At 51.0% G+C, this 15,253-nt stretch overlaps 1 protein-coding gene across 1 annotated transcript in view; it reads left to right on the top strand.

Moving 5' to 3' along the window:
• Position 1: 1 nt before the first annotated feature.
• ITGA10 (integrin subunit alpha 10) overlaps positions 2 to 15,253 on the top strand; it is a 52,539-nt gene continuing 37,287 nt past the window's right edge. Inside the window, exons 1-2 of the mRNA XM_054010771.1 lie at positions 2 to 84; positions 2,196 to 2,430. Coding sequence (XP_053866746.1) covers positions 2,379 to 2,430 — 52 coding nt within the window. The 5' untranslated portion in view covers positions 2 to 84; positions 2,196 to 2,378. The remainder of the gene's footprint in view (positions 85 to 2,195; positions 2,431 to 15,253) is intronic.

Below are 15,253 nucleotides of genomic sequence, written 5' to 3'. Positions count from 1 at the left end.
AGGCCGAGGCTTTGCAGAATTGGAGCCGGGAGCGGTCCGGCATCCCTGGCCATTATGGGAACTTAAATATCGAGACACCAGGAGGTACGTTCAAAGCCCCAACTGCAATTCTCTTAACGGTGAAGAGGGGGACTGGGTTAAATACAAGGCCTCTTGCTTTGAGGGGTCTCAACCCTGGCTGGGCCACAGCCTCTGTAAACCTCTGTCCAGGGCGTTGTGTGTCCCTTTCCCCACCCCATCCCTGATCCACTGAGGGGTCTGTTAGTGCTCCCAGCTTGGGGGCTCCGTCCTGGAGCTCAAGCAGCAGCTGCTCTTAGCTCTGGAAGTCAGTGGTTCAATCCTGGGTTGTGACCAAAGCAGCGGTCACCACTCTTGCAGTTGTGGCTACCTCTGGGGAGCAGAGGGGTTACCCATGCCATGTGTAGCTGAGGTGCAGGGCCTCTGTTCTGACCCAGAGTGCCCATCTCTCCTGCATGAACCCTGCTCAGGCTGGTCTTGCCAGGCACCCACTACTAGCTGATGGCCCATGTGGAATGAGTCTCACCAGCTGGTCACACTGCAGAAGGGATCGGGGCTGCACCAGCCGTCCCCTTTTGTCGGCAGCCTCAGCTAGGAGGCCAAGCGCTGAATGGGCCATTCTGGGGACTGGACTCCCATTTACTACCCGTTGAGGGGTTCTCCTTGGGGCTGGCCCTGCTCCGGCCAGAGGACTTTAAGTTCTAGTTGGAGGGGTTGGAAAACTATTACACCCGCCCTGTGCTTTTGTGTCTGATCGGGCTTGTGATCCCAAGCTAGCCATGGGATCCAGAATCCTAGATGGAAATCAACGGAACGTGACTTCAACGGCTCAGGTCCTGGAAATGTGGCGCTCATGTCGAAGATGACACTGCAGCACCCCCTGCTGGCCGATGGTTAGACCCGCACTGGCTCACTCCTCCGAGCCGGCAGTGCCCAGCTAGCAATTACAAAATGTTACGTGCCCTGGCTGGCTGGCTGCTCCCTGCCTCAGTACGATTCCTCTTGGTACATTCTCTGTTGAATCGCTGACACTGTGTGCAAGTGAGGTTAAGTGGAAAACCTGGGGGGGGGCTGAACCGGGGCTGAATTCATGGTCCCTGTCACTTCCAGCCCTGCCTTGGCCGGGGGCAAAGTTGCAAAGGGATGGAGGTGTGGAACTATGGGGCATTTCTCTAGAATGCACCCCCACACACACAATACAGACACCTGGATGCTAATGGGTGGAGCAAGGGGGACTTCAGTGTTACTTTGAAATGGTTCAAGGCACAAACCTTTGAAAGAAGTGTGGAAGAAAGGGTTAACAAGTGTCCCCAAAGAGCAGCAATATTTGTTCAGCTTTTTCTTTAGAGTATGCAAAGATCCAAGAATGGATTAGGTTAAAAAAACAAACGCGGAAGTGAATAAGGATGATGCGGAAGTGAATAAGGAAGCGTTATTTACTCCTTTACATAATAATAAAAAAACAACGGGTCACCCAATGAAATTCATACACAGCAGGTTTAAAACAAAAGGAAGTACATCTTCATACAATGGACAGTCAACCTGTGGAACTCATCGCCAAGGGATGTTGTGAAGGGCAAAACTATAACGGGGTTCCAAAAAGAATTAGATTAGTTCATGGAGGATAGGTCCATCAATGGCTATTAGCCAGGATGGTCAGGGACAGCCACATGCCCTGGGTGTCCCTTGTCTCTGATTGTTAGAAGCTGGGCGTGAACAACAGGGGATGGAAACACCACTGCTAGGTGTTTGCACATTTCTGCACACTCCGTCCTGGTCCTGAGAGCAAACCTACAGGAATGGACTAGTAAGAGGTCCCATATGTTTGGAAGAGTGTACAAAAAAGTGCAAATGTACAGGATTATTTGACTCATCCAACCCTGTATTTTTGCACAAGTGTGTGTGTGTGGGGGGGGGGCTGGGCAAAAATCCAGGGCAGGGTCAAGGGGGAGTATCTTTGCACGATTTCCACCGGTACTTTGTGCAAACACTCAGAACAGGCTGAGTGAAAAGAGTGTCTCAAAAAGCCGTGCTACAGAATCGCGCTTTCCCCAACTAGCTCCCTGCATCTGTTGCCTGGGTGGTTTCTAGTTTGCTATTCCCACCCCCTCTGCTCGTTCATTGTTTCTGCTGTTTTGGCTTTAAAAAAAAATCCCTACCCTGCCATTTATTTTTAGCAGCCAATTGAAATGTCTGGGAGACGAAGGAGGAAAAAATATGAGTGGCGTGTAATAAAGCAGCAGAAGACAGAGTAACCTTTGAGGCAGCGGGAGCGAGCGGCGCTCACATACGCTCGCACTATGCCCAGTCTGGCTGTCCGCACTCCTGGAACAAACGCTCCGGCCGGACTCTAACGGGCGATGGAGCCGTCCCGCCGTTTTTGTGTCCTCTGCATTCTGCTGCTGCTTAGAGGTAAAGAAGCTGGTTCTTAATTTCTTTATATGAAAAGGGAAGGAAAAACAAAACCCAGCAGGACTGTGAAATCCAGGACTGAATTGAGTCTTATTTCACCAGGAGCTATTTTCCAAGTCACCGGTGGGCATCCAGCGGCCAGCCTAACTGGCCACCTAACGCCCGTTGGGTCTTTGGCAGTTTCCCCTTCTAATCAGCGCCCACTTTATTAAAAAGTGCTGCAGGTAGGGTGACCAGATGTCCTGATTTTATAGGGACAGTCCTGATATTTGGGGCTTTTTTTATATTACCCCCCACCCTCTGTCTCGATTTTTCACACTTGCTGTCTAGTCACCCTAGCTGCAGGCGAAATTAACCCATAGCGCCCTCGTCTTGTGCCCTGGCTAGCCAGGGACGTCACAGCTGCCCAGACCGTGGGCTTTGAGGAGTTAACAGTGGGTTGGAATGCAAACGTTGCTCTAATTTTTCTGGTGCGTTGTTGCCGGGCTGGAGGAAAGTGCCGGGTTTTTGTGGGTAAGGGATAACGTGGCTCTCCGAGTGCCATGGGAGAATCGCACGGGCTCCGGGCTCCGCTGGTGTGCATGCAATACTTCAAATGCAGAGGCCGTTGAGTGGGAGAGACAACCTGGGGGAAATGGGAAATTGGCGCTTCTAATGAACCCCTGGCTGACACGAAGTAGAAAGAGAGCCCTGGATGGCCCCTCTGCATACTGATGTGCTCCCTCTGCACTCTCAGCTGGGGGGGTCGCAAACGGGTGTCAGGGATTGAGACGTCTCCAGCCCTTCCAATATTGCTAAGTGTATGTGGACAACTGGTTAGATCCATGGTATGGGGGGCCCAAGTATGGGAAATGGGGGGTCCAGGTGAGATGGAAAACAAGGAGTACTTGCTCTAGAATGAAGCTTTGCTGTAGATAATGGTCTTGTTAGGGGGGTGTCGACACCAGCCTCTCTCCTGGAAAACTTCTCGCCATTGCGCTTTCTGGTGTAACTTCACAGCAGGTAGCACTGGTGGCAGCGGTAGGATAGATGGTTCCAGGGGTTAAGTATCCTGCCTGACTCTGCTCAGACCAGGTCCACACACCATCTGGTGGCTTACACACCACTGTCCTATCGACTAGAAAGTCCTCTGGGGAAGGGACCATTGGCCTGCTAAACCCAGGGTTGTGAGTTCAATCCTTGAGGGGGCCACTTAGGGATCTGGGGCAAAAATCAGTACTTAGTCCTGCTAGTGAAGGCAGGGGGCTGGACTTGATGACCTTTCGGGGTCCCTTCCAGTTCTATGAGATAGGTATATCTCCATATCTTGCTCTGTGTTTGTACAGCGCCTAGCACAACTGGGTCCAAAAACCAATTGGTGCCATGGGGAGGCTACTGCAGTATAAAAAGAACTGCACTGGTGCCTTCACTTCCCCCAAAGCGCTCGTGTGCTTGGGGCTGAGAAGGACCAGGGCTCGGGGTCTGTACGTGGGTGTAGGGATGGCCCTCAGAAACCTGCAGCGTTGCACCTGGGTTTTGTAGAAGCATCCTGACTCCACGCCTCTGACTGGCCGCAGCGAAATCGTTCTGCCATAGAGTCCGGCAAGCCCCGCCCAGAGCTGAACCCAGGGCACGGGGCACAAAACGATTTGGGGTGGTTCTTCTTGTAAATCTTACCCCCCGCTCCCGAGCAAGGACGGGGTTGTTGCCAATCTGTGCACAGGGGAGAGCCTGCACCCCGGGTTCTGGGGGCGGGTGAGCGCGGACGCTGGGGTCTTTGTCTTATCATTGCAACCAGACACTCAGCTGGGATGCGGATTCTGTCATACTGGGTGCAAATCCGTAGACAGTCTCTGACCCCTGGAAACGTACAGTCAGGAAAGGTCAGGGGGAGGAGGCATTCCCCCACAACTATAGAAGAGGGAAACTGAGGCCCAGACATGGAGCGAGCTGCCCCACATCACACAGGGACTCGGGGGCAGAACCATCTCTCCAGAGCCCCAGCCCTGTGCCGTAACCACAAGACCCAGATGGTTCTGCTTTCTGGAGGCTGCACATGGTCTGGGGGAGGGGAGAGGGTGCCACTGCTGCATTCCCTGGGCCGGGCAGAGTCAGACCAGGGGAAAAGTGTGTCACGGAAACGCAGGCACAGCTGGCTTTGCAATGGGCAGGCCCTGCTGGGGGGGCTGCACGCCCAGCGCTGGCTGGAGTCTGCTGTCACCGGGGCGGGAGAGGGAGCATGTGGCTAGAGCGTGGGGGAGAGCTGGCATTTGGCGGAGGGAGTTGGTGTATTTCCAGCGTGAGCGAAGTGTCGGGGATTAAAGAACCGGCTCAGAGCTTCATCAGATGCTCTTGGATTCCTGGGTTCAGCTGGAATCGGGCAGAGCCACGTTCCCCCAGAGGCTACGTCTCCCCCCGAGGCGCATCTGAGCATCAGCGAGTCGGAGGGCTGAAGCACAGGGCTGGGATGTGGGACTCCCGAGTTCTGTCCCGGCTCAGGGTGGGGAGTGGGTTACAGCAGGGGGCAGGCGCGGGAGATGAGCAGGCTGGGTTCTGCGGTGGGCTTGGGAAGGGAGTGGGGTCTAGTGGTTGGAGCTGATGGGGAGCGGGACTCCTGACGTCTTTTCCCAGCTGCCAGAGCAGACTGCTCCGCATCAGGGCCCAGGAGCTGAGGGGGGAAGCGCCATGGTGGGGCTGGGCATGCTGGGACGTATGATTTGGGGCGCTTGTCCCAACATCCATCTGACAGATGCTGCCCAGGCGAAGCGATGAGGTTCCTTATCCTTTGGCTGAGGACAGAAGACGCTTCCTACGGGCAGTTCCCCCTGCAGTCCTGGACTCCTCCTGTGATTTTCATTACCTGGTGAAACGGGCACATTGCTTGCTTCTGCAGCTGGCCTCTCTGTGCCCCCCCGGGTGGGGGGGCGGCTGGCTGCTGAATCCTGCCCCCCATGCTGGAAAGTGGAGGAGGTGGGGGGGATCGTGTTCCAAACCAAACATTCATCGAGCATCCCCCGCACACGCAACTGCTCCTTGGCCCAAAGCCCAGCCTTTCTGGGCTCCGCCACGGTGGGGCCCGAGTCAGTGAAGCCCTGACGGGCTGCGGGTCGGTGGGCGCAGGGCTGGCACGTAGCCCACTGGCATTGGAGGATGATCTGTCGTGAGCTGTTTGTCCCCACATCTGCGGCCAGGCTCCGCCTTGGGGAATCGGACAGGGCAAGTGGAGCAGGGAGAGGGGTAGCAACTTGTCCAACATGCCACCAAATTGCAGTGCCCGATCTGGGATTGGAACCCAGGAGTCCGGGCTCCTTGCTCTAACCACTGGATACACTCTTACCCAGGCAGCTAACCCAGAAGCTCCCAGCCCTGCCACCCTCCTGTTCTGCCACCAATAGCTGCTTTTCAAATGTGCCTCCAGGACCCTTTGCACCAGTTCCATCTGAGACGGAGGTGCTGGAACGAACTGGTAACTTCAGGAAGCAGTGAGTCCCGGGCCTGGATGATCTCTGTCCCAGAGTACGGAAGGAACTCAAATGTTCAGTGTCTGAGCTGCTGGTGAGAAATACGCCATCTTTTAAAAACAGCTGCTATACTGGAGGTCTTATCTGTATCAGAAGGAGGCTCTAGGGGAGATCCAGGGAATTACAGACCAGTAAGCTACACATCTGTACCTAGGAAATTGGTTGGAACAGTTACAGAGAATAAAACCTGGAAGAGCACAAGACGATCAGGTCAGCACGCAAAGGAAAATCGCGTGTCTCTAATCTACTAGACTTTTTTAATGTCTCGGTCGAGTGGATAAAGAAGAACAGGGTGGCATAACTCCAAAGACCTTTGACAAGAAGTTACTCCAGAAGCTAAGTCGTCATGGGATAAGAGGGGAAGTTTTGTCATGGATCAAAAACTGGCTGGAAGACAAGGAACAGATTAGAAATAAACCGCGGATTGTAATCATGGCAAAAAGTTAACAAGGCAGCATCTGTGGCTCCATTCGAGGTCCAGCATTAAATATATTGGCTGATCTGGAAAAGGGTGGGTGAGACAAGAGAAAGAAAATCTTGCAGATGACCAAGTTTATTAAGGAGACAAGGTGGACGAGGTAATATTTTTTATTGGACCAACTTCTGTGGGCGAAAGAGACAAGCTACACAGAACTCTTCTTCAGAGCTGCAAAACCTCTCCTATTAAGAAATTGGAAAGATTGGGGTCGTTACCTTAGAAAGGAGCTGGATAAATGGGGGCATAAGTCTATCAATTAACAAATCAAAGTTCCTGAGTTAGCTTTGCTAGACTCTGTTCTTCCTGACTTGTAGAACGAATGGACATTCACTGGAAATGAAAGGTAGCAAATTCAAACCCAGAAAAGGTGTGATTAGCCTGTGTCATTGCCACAGGGTGCTGTCAAGGATAAGGACTTCACAAGGTTCAAAAAGGGATTGGGCACTTATAGGGATAACAAGAATAGTTGCTGTGACTGATGCGAACTCATGTGTGGAAGGGATTTTAAATCTCATGCTTCTGGGCTTCAGCCCATCTCCTGCCGAGATCAGATTATCCCACCTCTGCCTGTTGTGGGATTCTTCCACCTTCCTCTGGTGACTGTCAGCGACAGGACACTGGAGCAGATGGACCTTGGGTCTGATCCAGTCTGCCAGCTCCCGTGCTCTGACAGCTCTTCCCAAGAGACTCTGCAGGAATCGGCACAGGGTTTTAGCAGGGGAGAGCAGAGGTGAGGAATAGGGGAGCAACTTGCCCTTCCTCTGGGCTCCTTGGCGCTCCCCACCAAGCGGTAGAAGCTCTTGAGATCAGGTGATGCTGGCCCTTTTTTGGAAAGTCCCGGCCCTTTTAGGCCAGCCCAGGCCCCAGAGCCTGGCTGGACTGTGGGGGGAGCTTCAGGTAGATCCCAAACTTAGCAATTCCAGAGGCGCTTGGCAAGTTCGAACCCTCCTCTCCCAAATTCAAAAGCTGGAGACTGGGCCCAAATGTCGTTCCCGACACTCGGGTGAACTTCATGGCTGGCTCCTAATGGACCGACCCAAACTCATTGATCCAAATAGCCTCTCACCCTTCCGGGATCAGATCAGAGTGTGGCAGCTTCTAATCAGAGCAAAACGCTTTCCAGGCGGCCAGACTGACCTTCTCTCTTATCCCCTTCTGCACTGCAGCCATGGGGTGCATGGACCCCCGCTGGCTTTAATCAGGCTCGCTAAGGTCCCCATAGCAATGAAGTCGTGGCCGCATGGGCCGGATAGACTACCTGGATCCCAGAGTGAACGCTCGCATGGCTGGCCTGTGCTAAAAACACGGCTTCCCTGCTAGCGGTACCCGGAGCTAGCTAGATCAACGCTAGCTCAGGTATGTCGACACAAGCCGCCACTCTGAAGTCAGCTGTAGCCTCTAAGCACTGGGACATCTTCGTTGCTCTGAGCTGGGCAGACAGAGCTCGGCGAACACCCGCTGGAAAATGCCATGGTTTTGTATGGAAACGTGGATGAAACTTTTCTTTTCTTTTCTTTCTTTCATCAGAATTTCCCCAGGAACAACTTGATGTTTTGTAGTGGTTTTTTTGGAGGAAAATGCAAAAGCAGAAGCTGAAACATTTGGGAGGTGGCGTTGGAAAATCAAAACTCAGTCAAACGTTTCGGTGGCTTTTTTAAAAATGTTGATGAAAAACAGCTTTGCCTGAAAATTACATCTGGATTGGGGGGAGGGGGGAACGTCCGACCAGCTCGACTCATCTCCGAGCAGCAGGTTGGCCTTCTCCCCTCCTGCCCCCCGGCAAGTGATGGCGTAGATCACGGCACATCTGGAACTGCTTTGACTCGTCCCATCATGCCCTCTCCAGCCCGCTCCAGGGGATTGGCAGGCATTCGCTGTGGTGGTTGAGAAATTCCCAGAGGATATTTTTTCTCAAAGAGGGAAATATTTTGGCAAATCAGGGAGATTTTCTTGGGCCTGGGATTTACAGCCCCTGATCCTGCCACTTGCTCACAGCAGAGCCAGCTCATAATTTTGTTGTAGATGTAAGTATCTCTCTTTTATAGAGACTTAGATTTAGACTCTCCTATTTTCCCACCGCTGTCTGTCCAGAGCGATGTAACTCTGCTGTGAGATGTCTCCATGATTGTAGCATCCTTTTCCTACAATAGGTCGTTCTTTGTCCTCTACACCTTTTCTTCCCTCCAGGTGGAATCCAATCTACGACGTACCTTGAGCTTGTGCTTATAGAGGGGGAAACTGAGGCACAAGAAGGGCAGGCTTGCTGTATTTGGTGTTTCTGTTTCTGAAACTCACAGCTTCTGGAGTCATGTGATTAAGTGAAAATCACAGGTTTTTTTTTTTTTTTTTTTTTTTTTTAAGGTTTCTGGCCCTCATGCTTGCAAAGAAAAGTCTGACCCGAGTTCGTCATAAAGGCTCACAAACCTCAGGGCAGACCGCAAACCCCAAGCATTCAAAAATCCTGAGTCAGGCCCCCCCAAAATCATGACGGACTTCAAAAAATTCTGCGATTTTTTTTTTTTTTTTTAAATCTAATTGTGTCTTCTGGTTTCTGAGACCGAGATCACATGTCTGAGCTTTACTTTATAACTTACTAGCAATGTACTTTTTTCATAAGATTCTCGCATGACTCCAACAGCTGGAGTTTTGGGGGGAAAACAGACCAATGTCTTGGAACGCGTGATAAAACAGCAGGATTGGGCAACGTTCCAAGTCAAGACGCTCAAACTTAATTTAGTAGTTTAAAAACCGTAAGGTTTTTATTCCAATCTTATGATTTGGGGGGATTTTTGAAATGCTTTGGGCTGAGAATACTGTTCTTAACACATAGTTGGAGGGTCTCTTCCATTCAGGGGATCAGTGAGGAGTTCCTCTTTTCTTTACATGTCTAATTGGTTCCAGGCTAGTCCATTTAATTTACATATAAACTCCCCTTCCTTGGGGTGAGTGTGTGTATGGAGGAGGGGAGCCTCAGTAGAGGAGGGAAGGAAGAAGTCGTATTCTTGCTAAACTCCGCCCACGATGCCAAGCTCCACCCCCAGTGCCTGAATAGCTGCCATGCTTTTGCTTAAATAAGTGGCAGGGAAATAGTTAACAAGGAGACTTAACCAGAAGACAGGTTTCAGAGGGGTACCCGTGTTCGTCTGTATCAGCAAAAACAACGAGGACTCCTTGTGGCACCGTAGAGACTAACACATGTATTTGGACCCACTTCATCAGATGCATCTGATGAAGTGGGTTTTAGCCCACGAAAGCTTAGGCCCAAATAAATTTGTTAGTCTCTAAGGTGCCACAAGGACTCCTCATTGTTGTAACCAGAAGAGACGCTACTTGGCACCATTGCAGTAGCATTTTCCACTCATAAGTCTCAAAATGCTTTGCAAGAATAGGTATCTTCATCGTGTAGGTGGGTAAACTGAGGCACAGGAAGGCAGGAATTTGGCCAAAGTATCCCTGGGAGTCGGTGACAGAGCTGGGACTAAAACCCAGGTCTAACTCCCAGTGCGGCCAATTTCGGCCACACTTTAAAATGGGCATCACTAGGTTTCAGAGTGAACACCATGTGGAGACAGATCAGGGCTGTTCACATGGCCCTTGTGAAGTACCGGAGACTCAGACAGCCCTACTGCAGGATGCTACTTCTAAGAAACTTAGGCTGACAATCCTTATGGCCACGTTCCCTGTTCCTCTACACCTTGACCAGTTACATCCCACTGACATTTTGGGGAAAAAATGGTTCAAATTCATACCAAAAATGACTGAAAAATCCAGAAAATTTCAATTTGGGACCCTCAAAACATCTAATTTGGATAATATTGAAACACTCTGTATAGACATTTATAATATATTAATATTTTGTACGCTATGTATGCCGAATACATCTAAAATTAATATTTTAAATATCATTTTACTAAATAAAATGAATCCAATCCAACCTTTCCCATTAACAAATTGAGTTGAAATCCGCGTGTCAACGTGAAACATTTAGGTTTCAATGAAACTGCATTTTTCAATGGAAAATTCTTCTGCCTAATTAAACAGGGACTGGACGGCTTTCTGATGTCTACATTGATGGTGGCATGTAGGGTACATACACTGCATGCTCCTCTAGCGTGGGTATAGATAACTATGTAGACTGTTATCCCAAGAAGAACAGGAGTACTTGTGGCACCTTAGAGACTAACAAATTTATTAGAGCATAAGCTTTCGTGGACTACAGCCCACTTCTTCGGATGCATATAGAATGGAACATATATTGAGGAGATATATATACACACATACAGAGAGCATAAACAGGTGGGAGTTGTCTTACCAACTCTGAGAGGCCAATTAATTAAGAGAAAAAAAACTTTTGAAGTGATAATCAAGCTAGCCCAGTACAGACAGGTTGATAAGAAGTGTGAGAATACTTACAAGGGGAGATAGATTCAATGTTTGTAATGGCTCAGCCATTCCCAGTCCTTATTCAATCCTTTGTTGATTGTGTCTAGTTTGCATATCAATTCCAGCTCAGCAGTCTCTCGTTGGAGTCTGTTTTTGAAGTTTTTCTGTTGTAAGATAGCCACCCGCAGGTCTGTCATTGAATGGCCAGACAGGTTAAAGTGTTCTCCCACTGGTTTTTGAGTATTATGATTCCTGATGTCAGATTTGTGTCCATTAATTCTTTTGCGTAGAGACTGTCCGGTTTGGCCAATGTACATGGCAGAGGGGCATTGCTGGCACATGATGGCATAGATCACATTGGTAGATGTGCAGGGGAACGAGCCCCTGATGGTATGGCTGATGTGATTAGGTCCTATGATGATGTCACTTGAATAGATGTGTGGACAGAGTTGGCATCGGGGTTTGTTACAAGGATAGGTTCCCAAGCAAAGCCATGCTAGAACCTTAGGGTCTATATACACGGCTCTCTACACACCCAACCAGCGCCTCCCACGTGTAGTGCCCACTGCCGGAGCCTTTTCCTGCCTCGGGGAGCTGCTGGAATTTTCCCCCTCTGCTAAAGACTTTCATGGCTGCCTGTAGCTACACACGCAGGTAACATATAGATAGGCTGACCAGAGGTCCCGATTTTATAGGGACAGTCCTGATATTTGGGGCTTTGTCTTATATAGAGTCCTATTACCCCCCACCCCTCCATCCTGCTTTTTCACACTGGCTGTCTGGTCACCCTACATATAGATCAGACTGATAACATCGTTTTCTTCCTTAAACTGGGGAAGTGGGAACACTGCAGCATCTTTAGCTGGACACAGAAACTTTTAACATTAGCTGTCCCCGTGTATTGTGATGATCATGCAAATCTTCAGACCCACATTAAAAAAAAAAACTGACAGATTACATTATTTTTCTGGCAACTGGCAAATCCGTAAAAAAACCAGCCAGGCCGATCAGATACCAGCCAGGTGCTAACTCTACTCCACCCTCAGGCTATTTACTGGGTTGCGATGGGCCATAAACATTTACAAATGGGTCCCGAGCCCCAAAAAGGTTGAGAACCACCGCTCAGTGCAAGGGTCCCCGGGGGAGCTTCTCTGGCCTGTCCTACGCAGGAGATGAGACCAGACGATCACTGGCTGTAACTGCATGACAATTTTAAAGACAGCAATAACATATGAGGTTAACTGGCAGGTCCGGGCTGGGATAAACAAGGCTCTTGGCTCTGGGCCGGTGCAATTCTCAAAATATTTCAAGACAACGAGAATTTTTTCTCTCTTTAATTTGAGTTTCCTAAAATACCCGTGCGGGCTAATTTCCGAAGCTGGCTTCTCGGCGCTGCTGGTAATTAGCTAGCCAGCCATGCAAGGAATTTGCAGCGTGTGCGTGTGCTCCATCCTGGGGCGAAGGCGCTCTATTTTCAAACTACACCCTGCGTAATTGCTAGGCTGTTTTCTTCCTGAGGTTTGCTGCGAATCTGGGGCACGGTCGGCTCCCAAGACAGAGGAGTCAGTGTGCAAGGGGCACAGCCTCCGCCCTCTCCTTACACATCCTCAGAGAGACAGGAAATACACTGCCCCGCTCTGCCCTGCCAAGCTGGAGCCTGTCGCTGGGAGGTTGTTATGATCTCAGCTTGGAAAGTATAATTTCAGGACAACTCCTCCAGTCTCGAGCCTCACTGACACCCAGGCACGAAATGCATGAGACGCTCTTAAGGTTGGCCGTATCATGGGCTTAGGGTGACCAGACAGCAAGTGTGAAAAATCAGGATGGGCGTGGGGGGTAATAGGAGCCTATATAAGAAAAAGACCCAAAAATCGGGACTGTCCCTATAAAATCGGGACATCTGGTCACCCTACGATGGGCTTCATTTGATAGTTCCATGAAGGAGAGTTTAAAGCAGCCTTAAAAATCAAGTGTCAATTACAGTTAACTCTCCCACATCTCGGGAGGGCCCCTAGATTGCCAGTGCCTGGTGTACATGGAAATCAGACCCTGTATATTTCCAAAGAATACGCCCTCCCTGAGTTTCGCACGGACCTCTGCTGCTGTCACTGCTCCTGTTTTAGTCCTTTGGCCGGTGCAATAAATTCAGTCACTTTCACCTAATGGATCATGGTCAGTTTCGTTTCCTCCTCCTCCTGGATTTGGTTTTAAAGTGCTTGGCTGAAATCGTCTAGTCGTGCAGTGGACTCAAGGGCTCCTGGGTTCTAGGCCCCAGGTCTGGGAGGCGGGGGGAACGTGGGCCGTGGGATCAGAGAAAGAGGCCGTGAGTTGGGATGCTGTACCGCTGGGCGCATTTCTTCCCTTCACCGTGCAGCTGCAGGAAGGCAGGACTGATTCTTCCCTACGCGAGCGTGAGGGTTAATTGTGATCCGTAAAGTGCTTTGGGATTGGGATGTATCACTGAGGTATCACTGAGATGAGCAGGCACATGGAAGAGGCACGGGACTAAGGTGTTTTTAAGGAGATGGGACTAAATTATCGCTTTGGGAGAAATCCAGCTCACTCGAGCTCCTCCCCTGTTTCTAAAACGTGCCCCGGGCTGCTGGGGACACTAAAAGAACCAGAACATCCATCTTGCAAGGAGTCCGGCAGCACAGCACCTCCTAGCGCCAACTTGGGAACAGCGTTTGCTTCTTGGACCGGAGAAGAGACGGGACTGGGGATTATAAGAGCTGGTTGGGAACCCAAATTTCTGTTCCCTGAGGAATTCTGACACGGAGAAATGTGGTGGTTGTCGTTCCCAAATGAAATGAAAAGCCGAAACGTCCCGCAAAACGATTTCGATTTGGGACCCTTCGAATGTTTTGCTTCAGCTGCGCGGCCACTTTTTGCTTTGACGTTTGTTCTCCATTAATGTGAAAGATAAAATCGGAAAGTTATTTTAAACATGAACAGGAATCAAAACGTTTCAGCTGGATAGCGTCATTCCCATGGATTTTTGACTTCTTCCCATTGCAAAATGAACACGTTCCCAAGAGATATTTTGATTTTTGCCGAAACCGCTTTTTTGCCATGGAAAACGGCTGGGTCTCTATTTTTGTTGACCAGGTCTGGTGTGAATAGTAGAAAGGGAATTCCACTGGACACAGGCCGACACCCTGCTGTTCTCTCTGGGTATGTCTACACGGTATCAGGCACCATGCCACCCAGCCCACGTATGCTGGTAGCTGCTCAAGATCTGGCGGCACAAGGGGCACCGTGGACTAGCCGCCCTGGTACAAGCCCATGCGACCTCCTGGATCTGCACTCGGGTGGCTAGCCCCTAGCGCGCTACCTTGAGCAGAGCTAGCGCGCGGCTGTCTACCCAGGCCCAGAGGCGGGCTTCTAGCTGCAGTGCAGACCTAGCATCAGGCTTTCGCAGGCAAAGGGTTTCCAGAGAGAGCCACGCTGACTACGCTGTTGAATTACCGGCACTGCTCCCAGCGGCCTGTCTCTCTGCTTCCAAACCACGCTCACGCAATGCCTGACCCGGCTCCGCTAACCCACCCTCCTGCAGTGCGGCCCTGTCTCTGTCTAGTGCTCTGCCCAGATGTGCAACCGCCTTCAGCTAGCAGAGGTGGGTCTTTATCTCTTGTGCCTCTAGGCCAAGAGGTCGCAGGTTCACCTCCTGGTGCTGGCTACTCCCCCACCCCAAGGGCATTGCATTACAAGGGGAAGCAGGTGGCTGGCAGATGCTCAGGCCAAGGGGGAGAATTGGGCCAACTGGGAAGAGTACAGCCCAGAGTAGAGCTGACCCCGTTGTGGCTTGGAAGGGCCTAGAATTGGAGTCCAGCAGAGAGTGGGCATGGGAGTGCTCTCTGCGAGGATGGCCTCCCCTCCGCTGGGAGTAACAGCGCGGTCAGTGGTTTCCAGCACTGCTCTCTAAATCCCATTCGTGATGCATGCGAGGGGACTGTTGCTGCTGGAGACAGGATCTAAATCTGGGCCCCGTTTAAAATGGGCGCATGCCAGACCAATCCACCCCCTCCTGCTCGCAGTCAGAGAGGCTGCTGCCGGGCCACAAGGGGATCGGGTCCCTTTTCCCCTCCTCTTACCCAGCCATGCTGTCCCAGGGCCGGAGTTCAGCTCTGGTCTGGTGGGGGAGAGGCCGCGTAGCCTGGGGGTAGGGTCCAGGCCTGGGAGCCGGGAAGGGTGTGGGTGTGATAAAGCCAGGTGAGCGGGCAATGCAATAGACAGTGACATTCAGTCCTGACGGCCTCACGGGAATACCTGGTTGGAAGCAATCACTTGAGCTCTTAAGACCCATGGCCGGGTTCCGAATTAAACAACTCGGGATGCCTGGGGTTCTATTCTTGGCTCCGCTACTGGCGTGCTGTATGTCCTGGGGCGTCACTGCCCCCCTCCACGCACTGTGCCTCAGTTTCCACTCCCACCATTGGCCTGTTGAGTGCCCCTTCAATGC

Source organism: Malaclemys terrapin, chromosome 21, assembly GCF_027887155.1.
Source record: "Malaclemys terrapin pileata isolate rMalTer1 chromosome 21, rMalTer1.hap1, whole genome shotgun sequence".
Taxonomy (NCBI): Eukaryota; Metazoa; Chordata; order Testudines; family Emydidae; genus Malaclemys; species Malaclemys terrapin.
The sequence above is the reverse complement of the archived record's forward strand: the minus strand, read 5'-3'. Positions and strand labels throughout refer to the sequence as shown.